This window comes from Entelurus aequoreus, linkage group LG11 (assembly GCF_033978785.1).
Source record: "Entelurus aequoreus isolate RoL-2023_Sb linkage group LG11, RoL_Eaeq_v1.1, whole genome shotgun sequence".
Classification (NCBI taxonomy): Eukaryota; Metazoa; Chordata; class Actinopteri; order Syngnathiformes; family Syngnathidae; genus Entelurus; species Entelurus aequoreus.
In genome coordinates, this window is record NC_084741.1 from 28,878,738 (window position 1) to 28,894,448 (window position 15,711).

The window sequence follows — 15,711 nt, forward strand, 5'->3', positions numbered from 1 at the left end:
CATGCCGTGGCAGTTGAAGATGCCCACCTTCTCGTTCTCTTTGCGGGCCATGTTGTCCAAGCACTGATTGGTCTCCACGTTTCGGATCTTTCAATCAACACACACACAAATCTACATGATACACTGTCTGTGTAATGTGTACACTCTATGTGGTACATACACATGGAACCTGTTTACGGCAACATAAGTAAGACTTGAGTGGGTTCCACTAAATAAAGATACAGTATGTACATATTTTAATTAAGAGTGTCCCGATCTGATATTGATATCGGCACACAAAAAAACCAAGTATGGGATGATACAGTTTGCATGTAATATATCCGATACAAGCAGTCCTGCAGCGTGTTACTTGTGCAAAGCTGGACAGCCAGTTAACATCTAAATGTCCTCAGATAAGCACACATGGTTGGTCCTTTTGTCTTTATTTAAAAAGGTAAACATTCTAGGCTAAAAGCGACTAATAATAATAATTTAAGAATATTGCAGTCTAAAACAGCACATTTGTCAATATAGACAAGTATCAAATCATTTTATTTGCATATTATTTCCACAAAGTATTCAAGGCCAAATAAAAAGTATCCAGTAACAAACGTGTCCGCATCATTTGACCTACATCAGGTTATTGTGACCACTAGGTCTTACTAAAAATAAAAATTAACACCACTTCAAAAGCCTAAATCCGCCGTAAGGTTAGTGTTTGTCATACCTACCTAAGCATGGGCCAATAATCGGTAAGTCACTTAATTGAACGATAATTCAAAATGAAGTTGACAAGTTCCTTCACCAGCGATAAATTGTCATGTCTGTTTGTTCGTTTTCTTTGTGTCTCGCTTTCAAACAGGGTGCAAGAGTGTTCACTCTGTGCATCGCTTTCAGTGCCTGAACGCGTTCGTTCAATAGCAGAAATACATGAAAGTAGTGATTCCTCTGGTCAGTCATCCACAATCTTTGTCAGTGAGTGGGGGTGGCACTGCTAGCTCCCTACAGCGACTCGCTTTCAAGATGTCCAAAATGTATTGAAGTGCATTTTTTTGCTAATAGAGATTGAGAGTCCATTTTATTTTTCATTGTTTACTTATTCAAGATCATCAAAAGTTAATGACTTTCCAATTACAGCAGTAAAAAAAGTAATCAGTGTAAAAGTGGACTCTCACACTATTAACTAGATCCACTCAACATCCATTGCACCGGCCGCCGGGGCGCCCCACATCTGTAGTCCCCTCCAAGGTTCGTTATTGTATCCCATTGGGTTGAGTTTTTTCTTGCCCTGATGTGGGATCTGAGCCGAGGATGTCGTTGTGGCTTGTGCAGCCCTTTGAGACACTTGTGATTAAGGGCTATATAAATACACTTTGATTGATTGACTGATTGATTAAAAAGGACAAGAGGATGATGATGAGTATTATTTTTGTATTGTTATTATTACATTAATGCTTAATTTGGTCTCAAAATAATGCTGACTATGATATCTTTTATCAGCAATAATTTGTTGGACAATATATAGTAGGGATGTCCGATAATATCGGACTGCCGATAAATGCTTTAAAATGTAATATCGTAAATTATCGGTATCGGTTTCAAAATTATCGGTATCGGTTTCAAAACGTAAAATGTATGACTTTTTAAAACACCGCTGTGTACACGGACATAGGGAGAAGTACAGAGCGCCAATAAACCTTAAAGGCACTGCCTTTGCGTGCCGGCCCAGTCACATAATATCTACGGCTTTTCACACACACAAATGAATGCAAGGCATACTTGATCAACAGCCATACAGGTCACACTGAGAGTGACCATACAAACAACTTTAACACTGTCACAAATATGCGCCACACTGTGAACCCACACCAAACAAGAATGACAAACACATTTCGGGAGAACATCTGCACCGTAACACAACATAAACGCAACAGAACAAATACCCAGAACCCCTTGCAGCACTAACTCTTCCAGGACGCTACAATATACACCCCCCGCTACCCCACCCCACCCCCCCACCCAACCGCCTAATGCTCTCTCAGGGAGAGCATGTCCCAAATTCCAAGCTGCTGTTTTGAGGCATGTTAAAAAAAATAATGACTTCAATAATAAATATGGCAGTGCCATGTTGCCATTTTTTTCCATAACTTGAGTTGATTTATTTTGGAAAACCTTGTTACATTGTTTAATGCATCCAGCGGGGCATCACAACAAAATTAGGCATAATAAAGTGTTAATTCCACGACTGTATATATCGGTATCAGTTGATATCGGAATCGGTAAGTAAGAGTTGGACAATATCGGATATTGGCAAAAAAGCCATAATCGGATATCTCTAATAGTGTTATGGGCTCAGGTGTATGCCTACCATTCTTCTGGGAGTAACAGCACTCGAGCAAACCTTTTCTAACGTTTCACACGACAAAATAATACAAGGATGTACTATGATTTGGGCTGATATCGTATTGAATTATTATCAGTATCGGCCAATTCTCAAGGCTCCAATACCGGTATTGTCAAAAAAGTGAAAAACTTGTATCCCTAGTTTTAATGGAGACTGGAGAGTTGCTTTTGCTCAGTATACACTGCAGTATTGTATTTTCACGGCAGTTTTTATTCTTTATTCTATTTGTACTCTGCATGTTGTGCTGATATTAATGCTAATATTATCTTGTACAATGATATTTAGTCATCCTTAATTATCTGTAATCAGGTTCAACAGAAGCAGTTTTTCCCACAATAAATAAACCCTTCATTTCCCCAAAGGGCACACGCTCAAGGGATTAGCACACAGCTGTTTAATCTACCACCATGAAACACTCAACCATGCAGTGAAAATCTCAGTTGTTTTATAAACTGTGTGTGTGCGTGTGTACCTCTCCAAGAGAGTAATAGTGGCGAGGAATCTGGGAGTCGGGATAGACGTTTTCCAAGTACCAACTAAAAGGTTTGCATTGAAGCTTCTGTCTGAGAGCAGAGCGAGACGTGATGTCACCGTAGTCCACTTTGGTCACACCTGAAAACACACACACACACACACACTTTATACAGTGGTTGAGGAGAGACAGTTAAAGTGTAGTCCCATCATCATGTGTCATGTCACGCAAAACAGCTAATCTTGTGAGATCTTGTCAGTTTGTAAAAAAAAAAAAAAGTGCTCATAACCATAGAACCAGAAATGGAACTTATTGCAAAAAAAGAAAAGGGTTTGGCCCCCCCCAAAAAAGAAATATAAATTCAATACAAACCGTGCACTAATTAATTTAGTCATACAGATGCTAATACAATTCACATTTAGTTAAGCAGTAGGGTGCACACAAAACAGATTCACATCTGAATCGCAATTTTAATTCATCCCATTTCTGAATCGATTTATAATCTTCAAAAATCTATGAAAAAAAATATATACCAGATTTTTTGTATTTTTTATCAAAATAAATGTTTTAATTGTGTTTTTAGGCCATCTTCATAGAACCAAAAGGCACTTTTCTAACCTGCAACCTGTTTTGAAAAAGTTTCATTATAATTATTATACCAAATGATACATTGCGAGAATCGGTTTGAAACGAGAATAGATTCTAAATCGAATAGTGACCACAAGAATCAGAATATTTTCTTTACTGAGTAACTTCCACTGTCTATCTTTTGCCAGCCTATGTGTGTGTGTGCAGAAATCATGCTCCTTGGCGTGAAATCATTCTACCCTCTAGTCCTGCACGGCTGTGTCATCACAGTGATATCACCTGCTTCACACGCCAGCACTCACCAGGGGAGATGATGTAGAAGAAGTTCTTGAACTCGTCCATCCAGACCTCTGCCAGTCGTCGGTTGTTTTTGTTGATGATCTGTCCCGTTCCTCCGGGAAACGTGTAGGGCGTGGCCTTTCTGAACACGTGACCCACGTGCGAGCACGTGACGATCTCTAGGGTTCCACCGCACTGCCATATCTACGAGGAACACACAGACGCGCGCACAGGCAGAGTGAACACAGGTTTTTGACTCTTGGCATCAAACTACACAAATAAATCATACTGTATAAATTAGTGAGAACATTATTTAACATTTCTGCAAATATTTGATTATATTTTTTATGGGTCAACACTTTGTAGTTGTCCGTGTACAGCTTGTAAAACAGTATACAGTAGGGCTGTGAATCTTTGGGTGTCCCACGATTCGATTCAATATCGATTCTTGGGGTCACGATTGGATTTTAAATACATTTTTTTTTCAATTGAACACGATTCTCGATTCAAAAACGATTTTTTCCCTATTCAAAAACGATTCTCTATTCATTCAATACCATACTTGCCAACCTTGAGACCTCCAATATCGGAGTGGGTGGGGGGGGGGGGGGGGGGGGGGGGGGGGGGGGGGCGTGGTTAAGAGGAGAGTATATTTACAGCTAGAATTCACCAACTCAAGTATTTCATATATATATATATACAGTGGGGCAAAACAGTATTTAGTCAGCCACCCATTGATTGTCAATGGGTGGCTGACTAAATACTTTAACAGTGCAAATTGTGAGACTGTGAGTCCACTTGGGTCACGGGATTATCAATTGGAAGGCGTCACAGTTCTGAGCACTTCCCGCAGGTAAAGTACATACCACTTCTCGCCAGCAACAGGCGCTGTTGCAACACTTCATTCATAATTTAATCAAGCATAATGAACGTCTGTTTCTACACCGTTACATATATATATATATATATATATATATATATAATATATATATATATATATATATATATATATATATATATATATATATATATATATATATATTTATTTTTTTTGATTTTATTATATAAATAAAAGAAATACTTGAATTTTAGTGTCATTTATTTACACATACACACACACACACACAACACTCATCTACTCATTGTTGTACTTGAAAGTACAATGCTTTAAGGGTTGAATTGTCCATCCTCTTTCTATTCTCTGTCACTATTTTTCTAACCATGCTGAACACCCTCTCTGATGATGCATTGCTGTGTGGCACGCACAAAAGTGCTTTCATCAAATGCACAAGAGTGTGGAATCTTCCATCTCTCCCTAGCATGGCCCAAAACCGGTCAATCCTTGCTTCCTGGGGAAGATCTTCCCTGGCAAGCAATTGGTACTCCAGTACTTGTACCCGGAGGCTGGTCAGGTCCAATCGCAGCTGCGGCAGACTTTTTTTTTTGGGGGCGTGGCCTCCAGCTTCGGCTGAATACCGGGAGTTTGTCGGGAGAAAATCTCTGTCGGGAGGTTGTCGGGAGAGGCGCTGAATATCGGGATTCTCCCGCTAAAAACGGGAGGGTTGGCAAGTATGTTCAATACATAGGATTGCAGCAGGATCTACCCCAGTCTGCTGACCTGCAATAGGAGTAGTAGATTTTTGTAAAAAGCTTTTATAATTGTAAAGGACAATGTTTTATCAACTGATTGCAATAATGTAAATTTGTTTTAACTATTAAATGAACCAAAAATATGACTTATTTTATCTTTGTGAAAATATTGGACACAGTGTGTTGTCAAGCTTATGAGATGCGACGCAAGTGTAAGCCACTGTGACACTATTGTTCTTTTTATTTTATTTTTTATAAATGTCTAATGATAATGTCAATGAGGGATTTTTAATCACAGCTATGTTGAAATTGTAACTAATATTGATACTGTTGTTGATAATATTCATTTTTGTTTCACTACTTTTGGTTCGTTCTGTGTCGTGTTTGTGTCTCCTCTCAATTGCTCTGTTTATTGCAGTTCTGAGTGTTGCTGGGTCGGGTTTGGTTTTAGAATTGGATTGCATTGTTATGGGCAGTGGGCAGGTCTACATGGACCTGCACGGGTAGAGAGACGTCCCCGCCCTCCACGAGTCTCCCGCTGCCTTGCGGGCAGGTTTTGGATAACCAAAGGCTAAGGGAGTCAACCCTGACATCAAATCCGGAGCCGGAGTCCCTAAGGCGGTCTGACCTTGTCTTCATAGTCATTCCGGCAACTCCTGCGATGCCGCTGGTGCCAAGATGTATCGGTTTGACCTTTCCCTTGGATCCATCAGCTGCGTGGAGAGGGGGGATCTGCTTCATGGGCAACAGCTTTTTCTCCATACCACCTTGCCCAGGCTAGCGCCCTGGAGAGGACACTCTAGCTTCGCTGCAAAGCGTCGAAACAACACGGGAAGCAACAGTTACCGGTTATAAGCCATCCGCTTGATTGGCGTAGAGCTGGCGCCAGCGGTTGCTTTCGTCGGTGGGAGAGAACACCACGTCTCATTGGACAACTACCGCCCGCCTCAAGCTGGGCAGCCCCCAGCCAAGTAGGTGTTGTCCCGCCACAGTCCGCCTGCCTTACTGGGTGCGTAGGGCTTAGGGTACAAGTATCTGACAAGTGGACTGCGATTGCTGCACCAGGCAACAATAAAATAAATTTAAATTCAACAATGAAAACTTCTCCCCTCAAGGAGAAGAAGAAGGCACATGGAATGTCAGAACAATGACACCAGGACTGTCCGACGACCTCCAGGCCATCAGCAATGCCCGGAAGACCTCAGTCATCAACGATGAACTTGTGAGACTGCAGGTTGACATTGCCGCACTGCAGGAGACGCGGCTTGCCGACTCTGGAACTCTCAGAAAAAATAACTTTACGTTCTTCTGGCAAGGGAAGAGTGCAGAGGAAACCAGAGAGTATGGCGTTGGATTTGCTGTCCGGAACTCTCTACTGGGAATGATAGAACCCTGTCAACAAGGCACAGAAAGACTGCTATCACTCCGTCTCCACACCACCACTGGGCCTGTCAACCTGATCAGTGTATATGCACCAACACTCAGCGCCACCAGGGATACCAAGGACGAGTTCTACAGCCAGCTAGACTCTCTTATCAACAGGATCCCAAAAGAAGAACACCTGATACTGCTAGGTGACTTCAACGCCAGAGTGGGCGCTGACCTTGACTCTTGGCCCTCCTGTCTTGGAAAGTTTGGCGTTGGAAAGATGAACGAGAAAGGGCAACGACTCCTGGAGTTGTGCTCATACCATGACCTCAGCATCACCAACTCCTTCTTCCAGACAAAGCCTCAGCACAAAGTGTCTTGGAGACACCCTTGCTCCAAACGCTGGCACCAGCTAGACCTGATCATCACCAGGCGATCTGCGTTGAAGTGCGTCCTCCTTACCCGCACCTTTCACAGCGCTGACTGCGATACTGATCACTCGCTGGTGTACTCCAAGATGAGACTTCTGCCTAAGAAGATCCATCGCTCCAGGCCCCAGGGCAAACCCCGCATAGATGTGAGCAAGACCGCACATTCTGACAAGATAGCGGAATTCACCCAATCTCTCTCCGAGGTGCTTGACTCAGATCCTCCTGGTGGCTCAGCCACAGAGAGATGGGACCGCATTAGAGAGTCAGTACACAGCACTGCCATGATGGTCTTTGGAAAGAAGCAGACAAAGAACAACGACTGGTTTGAGGCCAACTCCTCTATACTCACTCCAGCCGTAGAAGAACGCAGCAGAGCTCACCTGGAATACAAGTGATCCCCCAGCCAGAGGACCCTGCAGGTGTACAGATCTGCCAAGAGAAAACTACAGAGACTAGCAAGGCAATGTGCTAACGAATACTGGCTCCAGCTCTGCCAGAGCATCCAGTTAGCGGCTGATACTGGAAACATCAGGGGCATGTACGAAGGCATCAAGAAAGCCATGGGCCCCACCAAGAAGGTTACAGCACCCCTGAAGTCTGCCACGGGCGAGACCATCCAGGACAAAGGCAAGCAGATAGAGAGATGGGTGGAACACTATTCCGATCTGTACTTCAGACAGAATCAAGTCACATCCGATGCCCTTGCAGTTATTGAAAGCCTCCCTCTCATGGCTGAACTGGACAAGAAACCCACTGTGGCTGAACTGAAGAAGGCCATTGAGAGCCTGTCCTCGGGGAAAGCGCCTGGGAAGGATGGCATACCACCAGAAGTCATCAAGTGCGGCGACAGCACACTGAGGGAACATCTTTACGACCTCCTCTGTCAATGCTGGGAGGAAGGAGCAGTACTTCAGGACATGAGAGACGCCAACATCGTTACCCTGTACAAGAACAAGGGTGATAGAAGCGATTGTAACAACTACAGAGGAATATCTCTCCTAAACATCGTAGGCAAAGTCTTTGCACGCGTCCTCCTGAACAGACTGCAGAAGCTTGCTGATAGAGTATACCCAGAGTCACAGTGCGGGTTCCGCTCGGAAAGATCAACCATTGACATGGTCTTCACCATCAGGCAACTGCAAGAAAAGTGCAGAGAGCAGCACAAGCCCCTCTTTCTGGCCTTCATAGATCTGACCAAAGCGTTTGACCTTGTCAGCAGGGATGGGCTCTTCACAGTCCTAGCGAAGATTGGCTGCCCACCGAGACTCCTGAGGATGATCAAGTCGTTCCATGACGGCATGAAAGGCACAGTTCAATATGACGGCTCGACGTCAGATGCCTTCATAATCCGCAGTGGCGTCAAGCAGGGCTGTGTCCTCGCTCCCACTCTCTTCGGCATCTTCTTTTCCGTTCTGCTGAAGCACGCCTTCGGATCGTCGACCGAGGGTGTTCAACCTGGCTCGCCTAAAAGCAAAGAGCAAGGTCCGGAAGGTAACCATCAGAGACATGCTGTTTGCAGATGACGCTGCTCTGGCCACCCACACAGAAGAAGAGCTACAGAGCCAGATGGACCGCTTTGCAAAGGCATGCGAAGAGTTCAGCCTGACTATCAGTCTGAAGAAGACACATGTGATGGCCCAAGATGCTGAACCACCCTGTATCACCATCAACGACTATGAACTAGAGGTCGTCAGCCAGTTCACATACCTTGGTTCCACCATCACTGACAACCTCTCACTGGAAGCAGAGATCAACAAGAGGATCGGCAAGGCATCCACAACCTTGGCCAGGTTGTCGCAAAGAGTGTGGAACAACAGCATGCTGACAATCAACACCAAGATCGCTGTGTATCGTGCCTGCGTGCTAAGTACTCTCTTGTACGCCAGCGAATCCTGGACTCTGTACTCCTCGCAGGAGAAGAGGCTAAGTGCCTTTCACATACGCTGCCTCCGTCGCATACTTGGGTTTTATATGGAGCGATCGTGTGACAAACAACGAGGTGCTGATGCAAGCCAAGATTCCCAGCATGGTCACTCTGCTCCGTCAGCGTCGCCTTCGATGGCTGGATCCCCAAAGACATCCTCTACGCAGAGCTTGTCTCCGGCAAGAGGACAACGGGACGGCCACATCTCCGCTTCAAGGATGTCTGCAAGCGTGACCTGAAAGCGCTCGACATGAACCTGAACACCTGGGAAGAGCTTGCTCAGGACAGATCCAGCTGGAGACACACCGTGAACACTGGACTGAAAGCTGGCGAGGCAAAACTCTGCCAGCTTGCAGATGAGAAGCGAGCTCAGAGAAAGAGCAAACAACTACATCCTGTCGCTGACGCGACTTATAAATGCACCAAGTGCAACAGAGACTGTCACTCCCGTGTGGGTCTGTACAGCCACAGCAGACGCTGCATGACCAACTAAATCATATCCAAGGGGCGCCAATCCATTGTCTTCTGAGACTTACGGATGCCAACAACAACAACATTGTTATGGTATTGCTGTGTATTGTTTTGTTGGATTGATTAATTTAGAAAAAATAAATAAATAAAAAATAAAATTAAAATAAATTAATAAATAAAAAAAATCGATTTAAAAAAAATGAGAATCGATTCTGAATCGCACAACGTGTGAATCGCGATTCGAATTTGAATCGATTTTTTCCCACACCCCTAGTATACAGGTATAGTCCCCTCAAAATAAGCCTTTAATGTATAAACCGCTGGAAACAAGGGAGAACGCCCCTAAGTGAAAATGTACAAATTTTAATTTACCATTTTCTTTTCCCTGTGTCATGTGATTCAGCCTCAATCATGCTGGAAAGGACTCTCTAATGCTGACAATATTGGCACTTTTTCATAGTTGTGGACCTAAAACTATTGTTTTACAGGTACAATTACCCCAAAGTAGACAGAGTACCGGTAGTCATTTTAGGCTTGTTTACTAAAGAGCCCACTTTTAGCATCAAAATGTGGCCGGCGCATGTATCAGCCTGCTGACGTCACCTGCAAAAGACTGGTGGTAATTTCATATTGCACAGTTTGTCTATTGGTAGCATATTCATCCCGAATCATGATATTTTCGCACAGAATTTGAAGGAATGATCAAATATGTCTGCCAGATTAAAGTTAAAGTTAAAGTCAAAGTACCAATGATTGTCACACACACACTAGGTGTGATGAAATGTGTCCTCTGCATTTGACCCATCTTCTTGTTCACCCCCTGGGAGGTGAGGGGAGTAGTGGGCAGCAGCGGTGCTGTGCCCGGGAATCATTTGCAATCAGATGCATTGTTGCAGGTTGTAACAAAAAACTAAAAAGGGGTCAGCCTCCATACATTTCCAAATGATGGCAATATGAGGAAATGTTGGACCTCTCCACTCAAATTGACTCGTGTAAAATGGGATGGACCAAACGTGAGGAGTGAAATTTGCAGTCATCATTTTAATGATTCTGACTTTGAAGAAAAAGGGTTTTGGATGGAAAACATGTAAAAAGACTCAAATAAATGCGATCCAGAAAATCAGGACTGAGACAGAACCTGCGGAAAAACGGAGAAAGAACACCCCCACCCCCTCCCCAGCGTTTACCTGTTTCCCACCTTTTTTGTAAGGGGTGCTGGAAGTTGGCAGACCCGTCAGCGATTCTGTTCTGTCTCCCTGTAATGTTTGTCTGCTCTTGAATGGGACTGTGCTGAAAATCTTAATTTCTCCTTGGGGATTAATAAAGTACTTCTGACTCTGATTCTGATTCTAAAGGTATGCTGCTAGTATTCTACGTTGCGTCCTCTTTTACTGATATTTTCTTCAAGATGCATGACAAATTGCTGAACAATCATGAGCAGGAGCATTGAATGGGTTTTTTACCTCATAGTTGGGGCTCCTTCAGGACTGTGCAAGAAGGATTGGCACTTTCGTGATTTCAGTGCTTTTTTGTGAACTTTTGGATCTGCGTCTGGGAGCCTTTTGGCCAGGGCCACGTTTGGAATCAAGACCAGCTGCTGGCTCTCTGCCACACCAGATAACGCGGGGAGAGACCGGATAAGATGCGGAGCTAGTGTTGAGCGTCGGGATGGACGACCTTCACAAAGCCCTGGCTGAATGAGCATGTATCAGACGCTTCGGTCTCCCTGGTCGGATTCTTGCTCATCCGCGCGGACTGGACATTGGCAGTGAGCTAGTGGGTAGCCTAGGACGGAGGCGTCTCTCTTGGTTGCTTTGTTCGGTCTGTTCCTGTCTCTGGCTGTGCTGCCCCCCAGGAGAAGATGGGGTGGAGCACTGCAGAGGCCACCGTGGTTTATGTGGGTGTTGAAATTGAGTTTTTGTTTTGTTGTGTTGTTTGTCAATGTATCGTGCAATTGTATATGTATTATTTATTGCAAATTTTTGTTTTACTTTTTTAACTTTATGTAGAAATGGATGCTGCTGAAGTGGCAGACGGTTGCATCAGCTCTGTGCTCTTTAATGTCTCTTATGTCCTTTGTGATCTTTAATGTTTCCCTCTTGTTTTCATGGGTTTTTACTTTATTTTTTGGACATTTTTTTTCATCTGCACTGCAACCACATAGTTTCCCCATTGTGGGATAATTAAAGTCTATCCTATCATACTTGCCAACCCTCCCGATTTTTCCGAGAGACTCCCGAATTTCAGTGCCCCTCCCGAAAATCTCCCGGGGCAACCATTCTCCCGAATTTCTCCCAATTTTCACCCGGACAAACAATATTACGGCGTGCCGTGATGGCACTGCCTTTAGCCTCCGCTTTTTCACCATACAAGTAAGTGTGCCGGCCAAGTCACATTTTGTATGCGGCTTCTGCAGACACACGAAAGTGACTGCAAGACATACTTGATCAACAGCCATACAGGTCACACTGAGGGTAGACGTATGAACAACTTTAACACTGTTACAAATATGCGCCACAGTGTGAACCCACACCAAACAAGAATAACAAACACATTTCGGGAGAACATCCGCACCGTAACACAACATAAACACAACAGCACAAATACCCAGAATCCCTTGCATCCCTAACTCTTCCGGGCTACAATATACACCCCCACTACCACCAAACCCCACCCACCTCAACCCCCCCCATTTTATATCATATTTCTGTTTTGCTCATAATGTTAACCATATCAGTTTTGAAGTAAGGGCCACAAAAACTTACAATAAAAGTGATGAAAAAAAATATTTTACATGTCTTTATCCACACTGTCTATGTGGGGAAATGTGTTCCAGTTCTGGGGATGACGTCACACCAAGAGGGGGCGACATATCGAGTCTGTCGATAGAAAAGTGGTGTTCTAAGTACAGTTAGTTTACCTACAAAACGTATTGATACATGGGAAAAACTGCCAGATTCATTTTCAGGAGCACAAAATACAAAAAGAACTGGTTAGGGGAATGACACAAGAAGCTAAAATCAATGAACGCCGCCCACTGGAGTTTCGGCAGAGAATTGCATGTTAACCGATGAAGACATGGTTATGGTCATGGTGTCAGTTTATTTCGAACATGCATACAATGTGATAAATCACATTGTATCTATAAGCATCAAGACGGTGTTGTGACTGCGAATAGAGAGCAGGTGTGTTCAATCTGGTGTTACCGCTCTCACACTCTCACACTGACCACTAGAATGGTGACTTCGGTCGGGATGTCAACAACTGTCCGAAGTCTTGGCAAGTCTGAGCATGCATTTGAGAAGCAAGCGTTTCCCAGCATGCCTTGTTGTCGTTATAATCATCACATCTGACTATGTTATCGTGCATCTTTAATGGTTTTTTTGTACAGATAGGGTCTAATAGTAAATATGGTGTCATTTTTAGTGGTGTCCAATTGTAGTAAGAATAGTAGGTGCACTGCATCCAAATAAAACAAAGGTGGCCGAGAGTGGTAATTTTCAATGACATATGATATAAATGAGGTAATTTTGCTTGAGTTTCACACCTGTGCACTGGGTAACGTGAATATATAATATCCTATAGTCCAGTGGTTCTCAATTACTTTCCGTCACCCCCCCTTAAAGGTGCTGTTTGCAACTTGCTCACAGTTACGTTTTTCACAGCAACAAATCTAACAAGAACACAACTGGCTAGCTTGTGTTACCATTAGTGGTTTAACAGAACCCATTTGTGTAAGTTTGTGTAGTAACATTTTTTTCCGGCCCGGATAAAATGATTGGTGTTTACGGTGGTCACTCACCCGGTCTCGTCAACACATACACACAGAGAGTGCGTGCACATATACAAAAGTAGTCCAAGAGAAGCTACAAACAATTTGCAGTCATGTTGTTGTTATGATAAAATATACATTCAATGACAGATAACGCTAGCTATTCAAATCGCTATTATTAGCTAACAAAACCCAAAGCTAATGCGTGTGCACGTGTTACGTACGCACATAGTTACGTCATTACGCCCTAGAAGCTGTAAGAGGGCGGGATATACTGTGTTAAAATACACTGGAAAGTTATCGCCCTCTAGACACCTGTGTAAATGTTGCAAACAGCTCCTCTAATTGAAATACTATTGAGAAAATGATCACAATTAGTTACTTACCTGTTATTTATCAAGCTAGTTATTGACTCAAGCTTACTACAGATAAAGAGCTCATTCTACTAAAGAATATTATATATCCTCATTACCTTTATGGTACACCCAAGTATACTTTGTTATATTTCCTGTTGATTAATTACAGCACTACGAGGCATGTGTATCTTTCAAGCATTTATAAAAACGCAAATAATGGAAGTATCATGGCACGCCCCACTGTCACACACTTTGAGTGCTGCTCTTACAGAAATATACTCTTTATTTGGAACAAGTGCTAGTAAATAACTAGCTTGACACACACATATAAATAAATACATATTTTCAGCTTATTAATATTATTTCAATTAAGGGGTGTTGGATGGTGAAAGGAAATTTGATGAAGACGATGGACTGGTCCAGACTACAGACTTAAACCTTATTTATCCTCAAACACAAGGGAAAAAGGCAAGGTATCTAACATCCACCAGTGCTGGGATGTTATCATGGAGGAGTGGGAGAAGATTCCAGGAAAGTAATGGTAACCACACTAAATATTTACAAACCCTTTGGGTACAATTTGGACTATTAGGGTTGTATTCCCTTTAGTTGCCTGCGGTTAACACATTCATGGCTTATTTTGAAGATAAAGTAAATTTACATTCTTATTCAAGCTGTACACTGACCACTTTACATTGTAAGCACGTGTCATTTCTTCAGTGCTGTCCCATACAAATATATAATTAAATACTGTACTCACTTTTGTGGGCTACTGTATACATTCTATATATTTACTGTAATAAATACTATGTAAGTCAAGCCACACCCTCATTGTGTCATCATTTAGTGAAAGGTGTGTACACTCACTCTGAAAGAGATTTCCAGGTTCTCTCCACCCCAGATGTCCATGCCTGCGTCATACGTGCCAATTTCCTGGAAATAATCTCTGTCGATGGAGAACAAGCCGCCCGCCATGGTGGGAGTCCTGGAAAGAAATGTGGGTGGTTCATTCCCAGTGTTCTATGTTCTTTAAAAAGGTCACCTGATAGACAGACATATCAGTCCAACATTCCATGTTGTTTTCCCGCCCCTGCCAAGCTCTGTTGTTGTGACGGCCATGTCAGCATTTTATAGCTCCGAGACGACAACCCGCTTTCCACTTCTAAAAATAAGTTCCTCTGGCTGCAGAAGAAGCTTTTTTTCCTGTTTTGCCAGTCAACATCCTGATTTACATGCAGCAGATGGCTATATGTTATGCTACTGAACAATAATGTGGTCTTGGCCAATCCAACATTTTTCGGAAATGTCCATCATGGTGGCGCAGGGTTGCTGTTGTTGGGGTGATCCCAGGATGCAGAGAAGCAGGTGAAGTGCAAAGCAGAAGGTCCCTTTATTAGGTACTGTTCATATTTGTGCAAATTCTCGGTACCTAAGAATTAGGCCTGGGTGATGTATCGATATTATCGATATATTCAAGATTTTTGTTGCAGACGATTTAAAACAGCAGCCTTATTTTCAACAACTCCTACGTAAACAACTTACACAATGTACAAACCCTGTTTCCATATGAGTTGGGAAATTGTGTTAGATGTAAATATAAACGAAATACAATGATTTGCAAATCATTTTCAACACATATTCAGTTGAATATGCTACAAAGACAACATATTTGATGTTCAAACTGATAAAAAACATTTTTTTTGCAAATAATCATTAACTTTAGAATTTGATGCCAGCAACACGTGACAAAGAAGTTGGGAAAGGTGGCAATAAATACTGATAAAGTTGAGGAATGCTCATCAAACACTTATTTGGAACATCCCACAAGTGAACAGGCAAATTGGGAACAGGTGGGTGCCATGATTGGGTATAAAAGTAGATTCCATGAAATGCTCAGTCATTCACAAACAAGGATGGGGCGAGGGTCCCCACTTTGTCAACAAATGCGTGAGCAAATTGTTGAACAGTTTAAGAAAAACCTTTCTCAACCAGCTATTGCAAGGAATTTAGGGATTTCACCATCTACGGTCCGTAATATCATCAAAGGGTTCAGAGAATCTGGAGAAATCACTGCATG

The 15,711-nt window shown here is 42.9% G+C and overlaps 2 protein-coding genes across 2 annotated transcripts in view; both read right to left on the reverse strand.

The window, feature by feature from the left end:
- Positions 1-15,711, reverse strand: part of sec61b (SEC61 translocon subunit beta) — a 288,067-nt gene that overhangs the window by 156,545 nt on the left and 115,811 nt on the right. The gene's annotated exons all lie outside the window — the stretch shown is intronic.
- galnt1 (UDP-N-acetyl-alpha-D-galactosamine:polypeptide N-acetylgalactosaminyltransferase 1) overlaps positions 1-15,711 on the reverse strand; it is a 161,787-nt gene that overhangs the window by 5,597 nt on the left and 140,479 nt on the right. The window contains exons 9-12 of the mRNA XM_062064025.1: positions 14,502-14,619; positions 3,746-3,926; positions 2,856-2,995; positions 1-87 (exon numbers count right to left, since the gene is read on the reverse strand). The exon at positions 1-87 is cut by the window's left edge and continues 12 nt beyond it. Of these exons, the coding sequence (XP_061920009.1) occupies positions 1-87; positions 2,856-2,995; positions 3,746-3,926; positions 14,502-14,619 (526 nt within the window). The remainder of the gene's footprint in view (positions 88-2,855; positions 2,996-3,745; positions 3,927-14,501; positions 14,620-15,711) is intronic.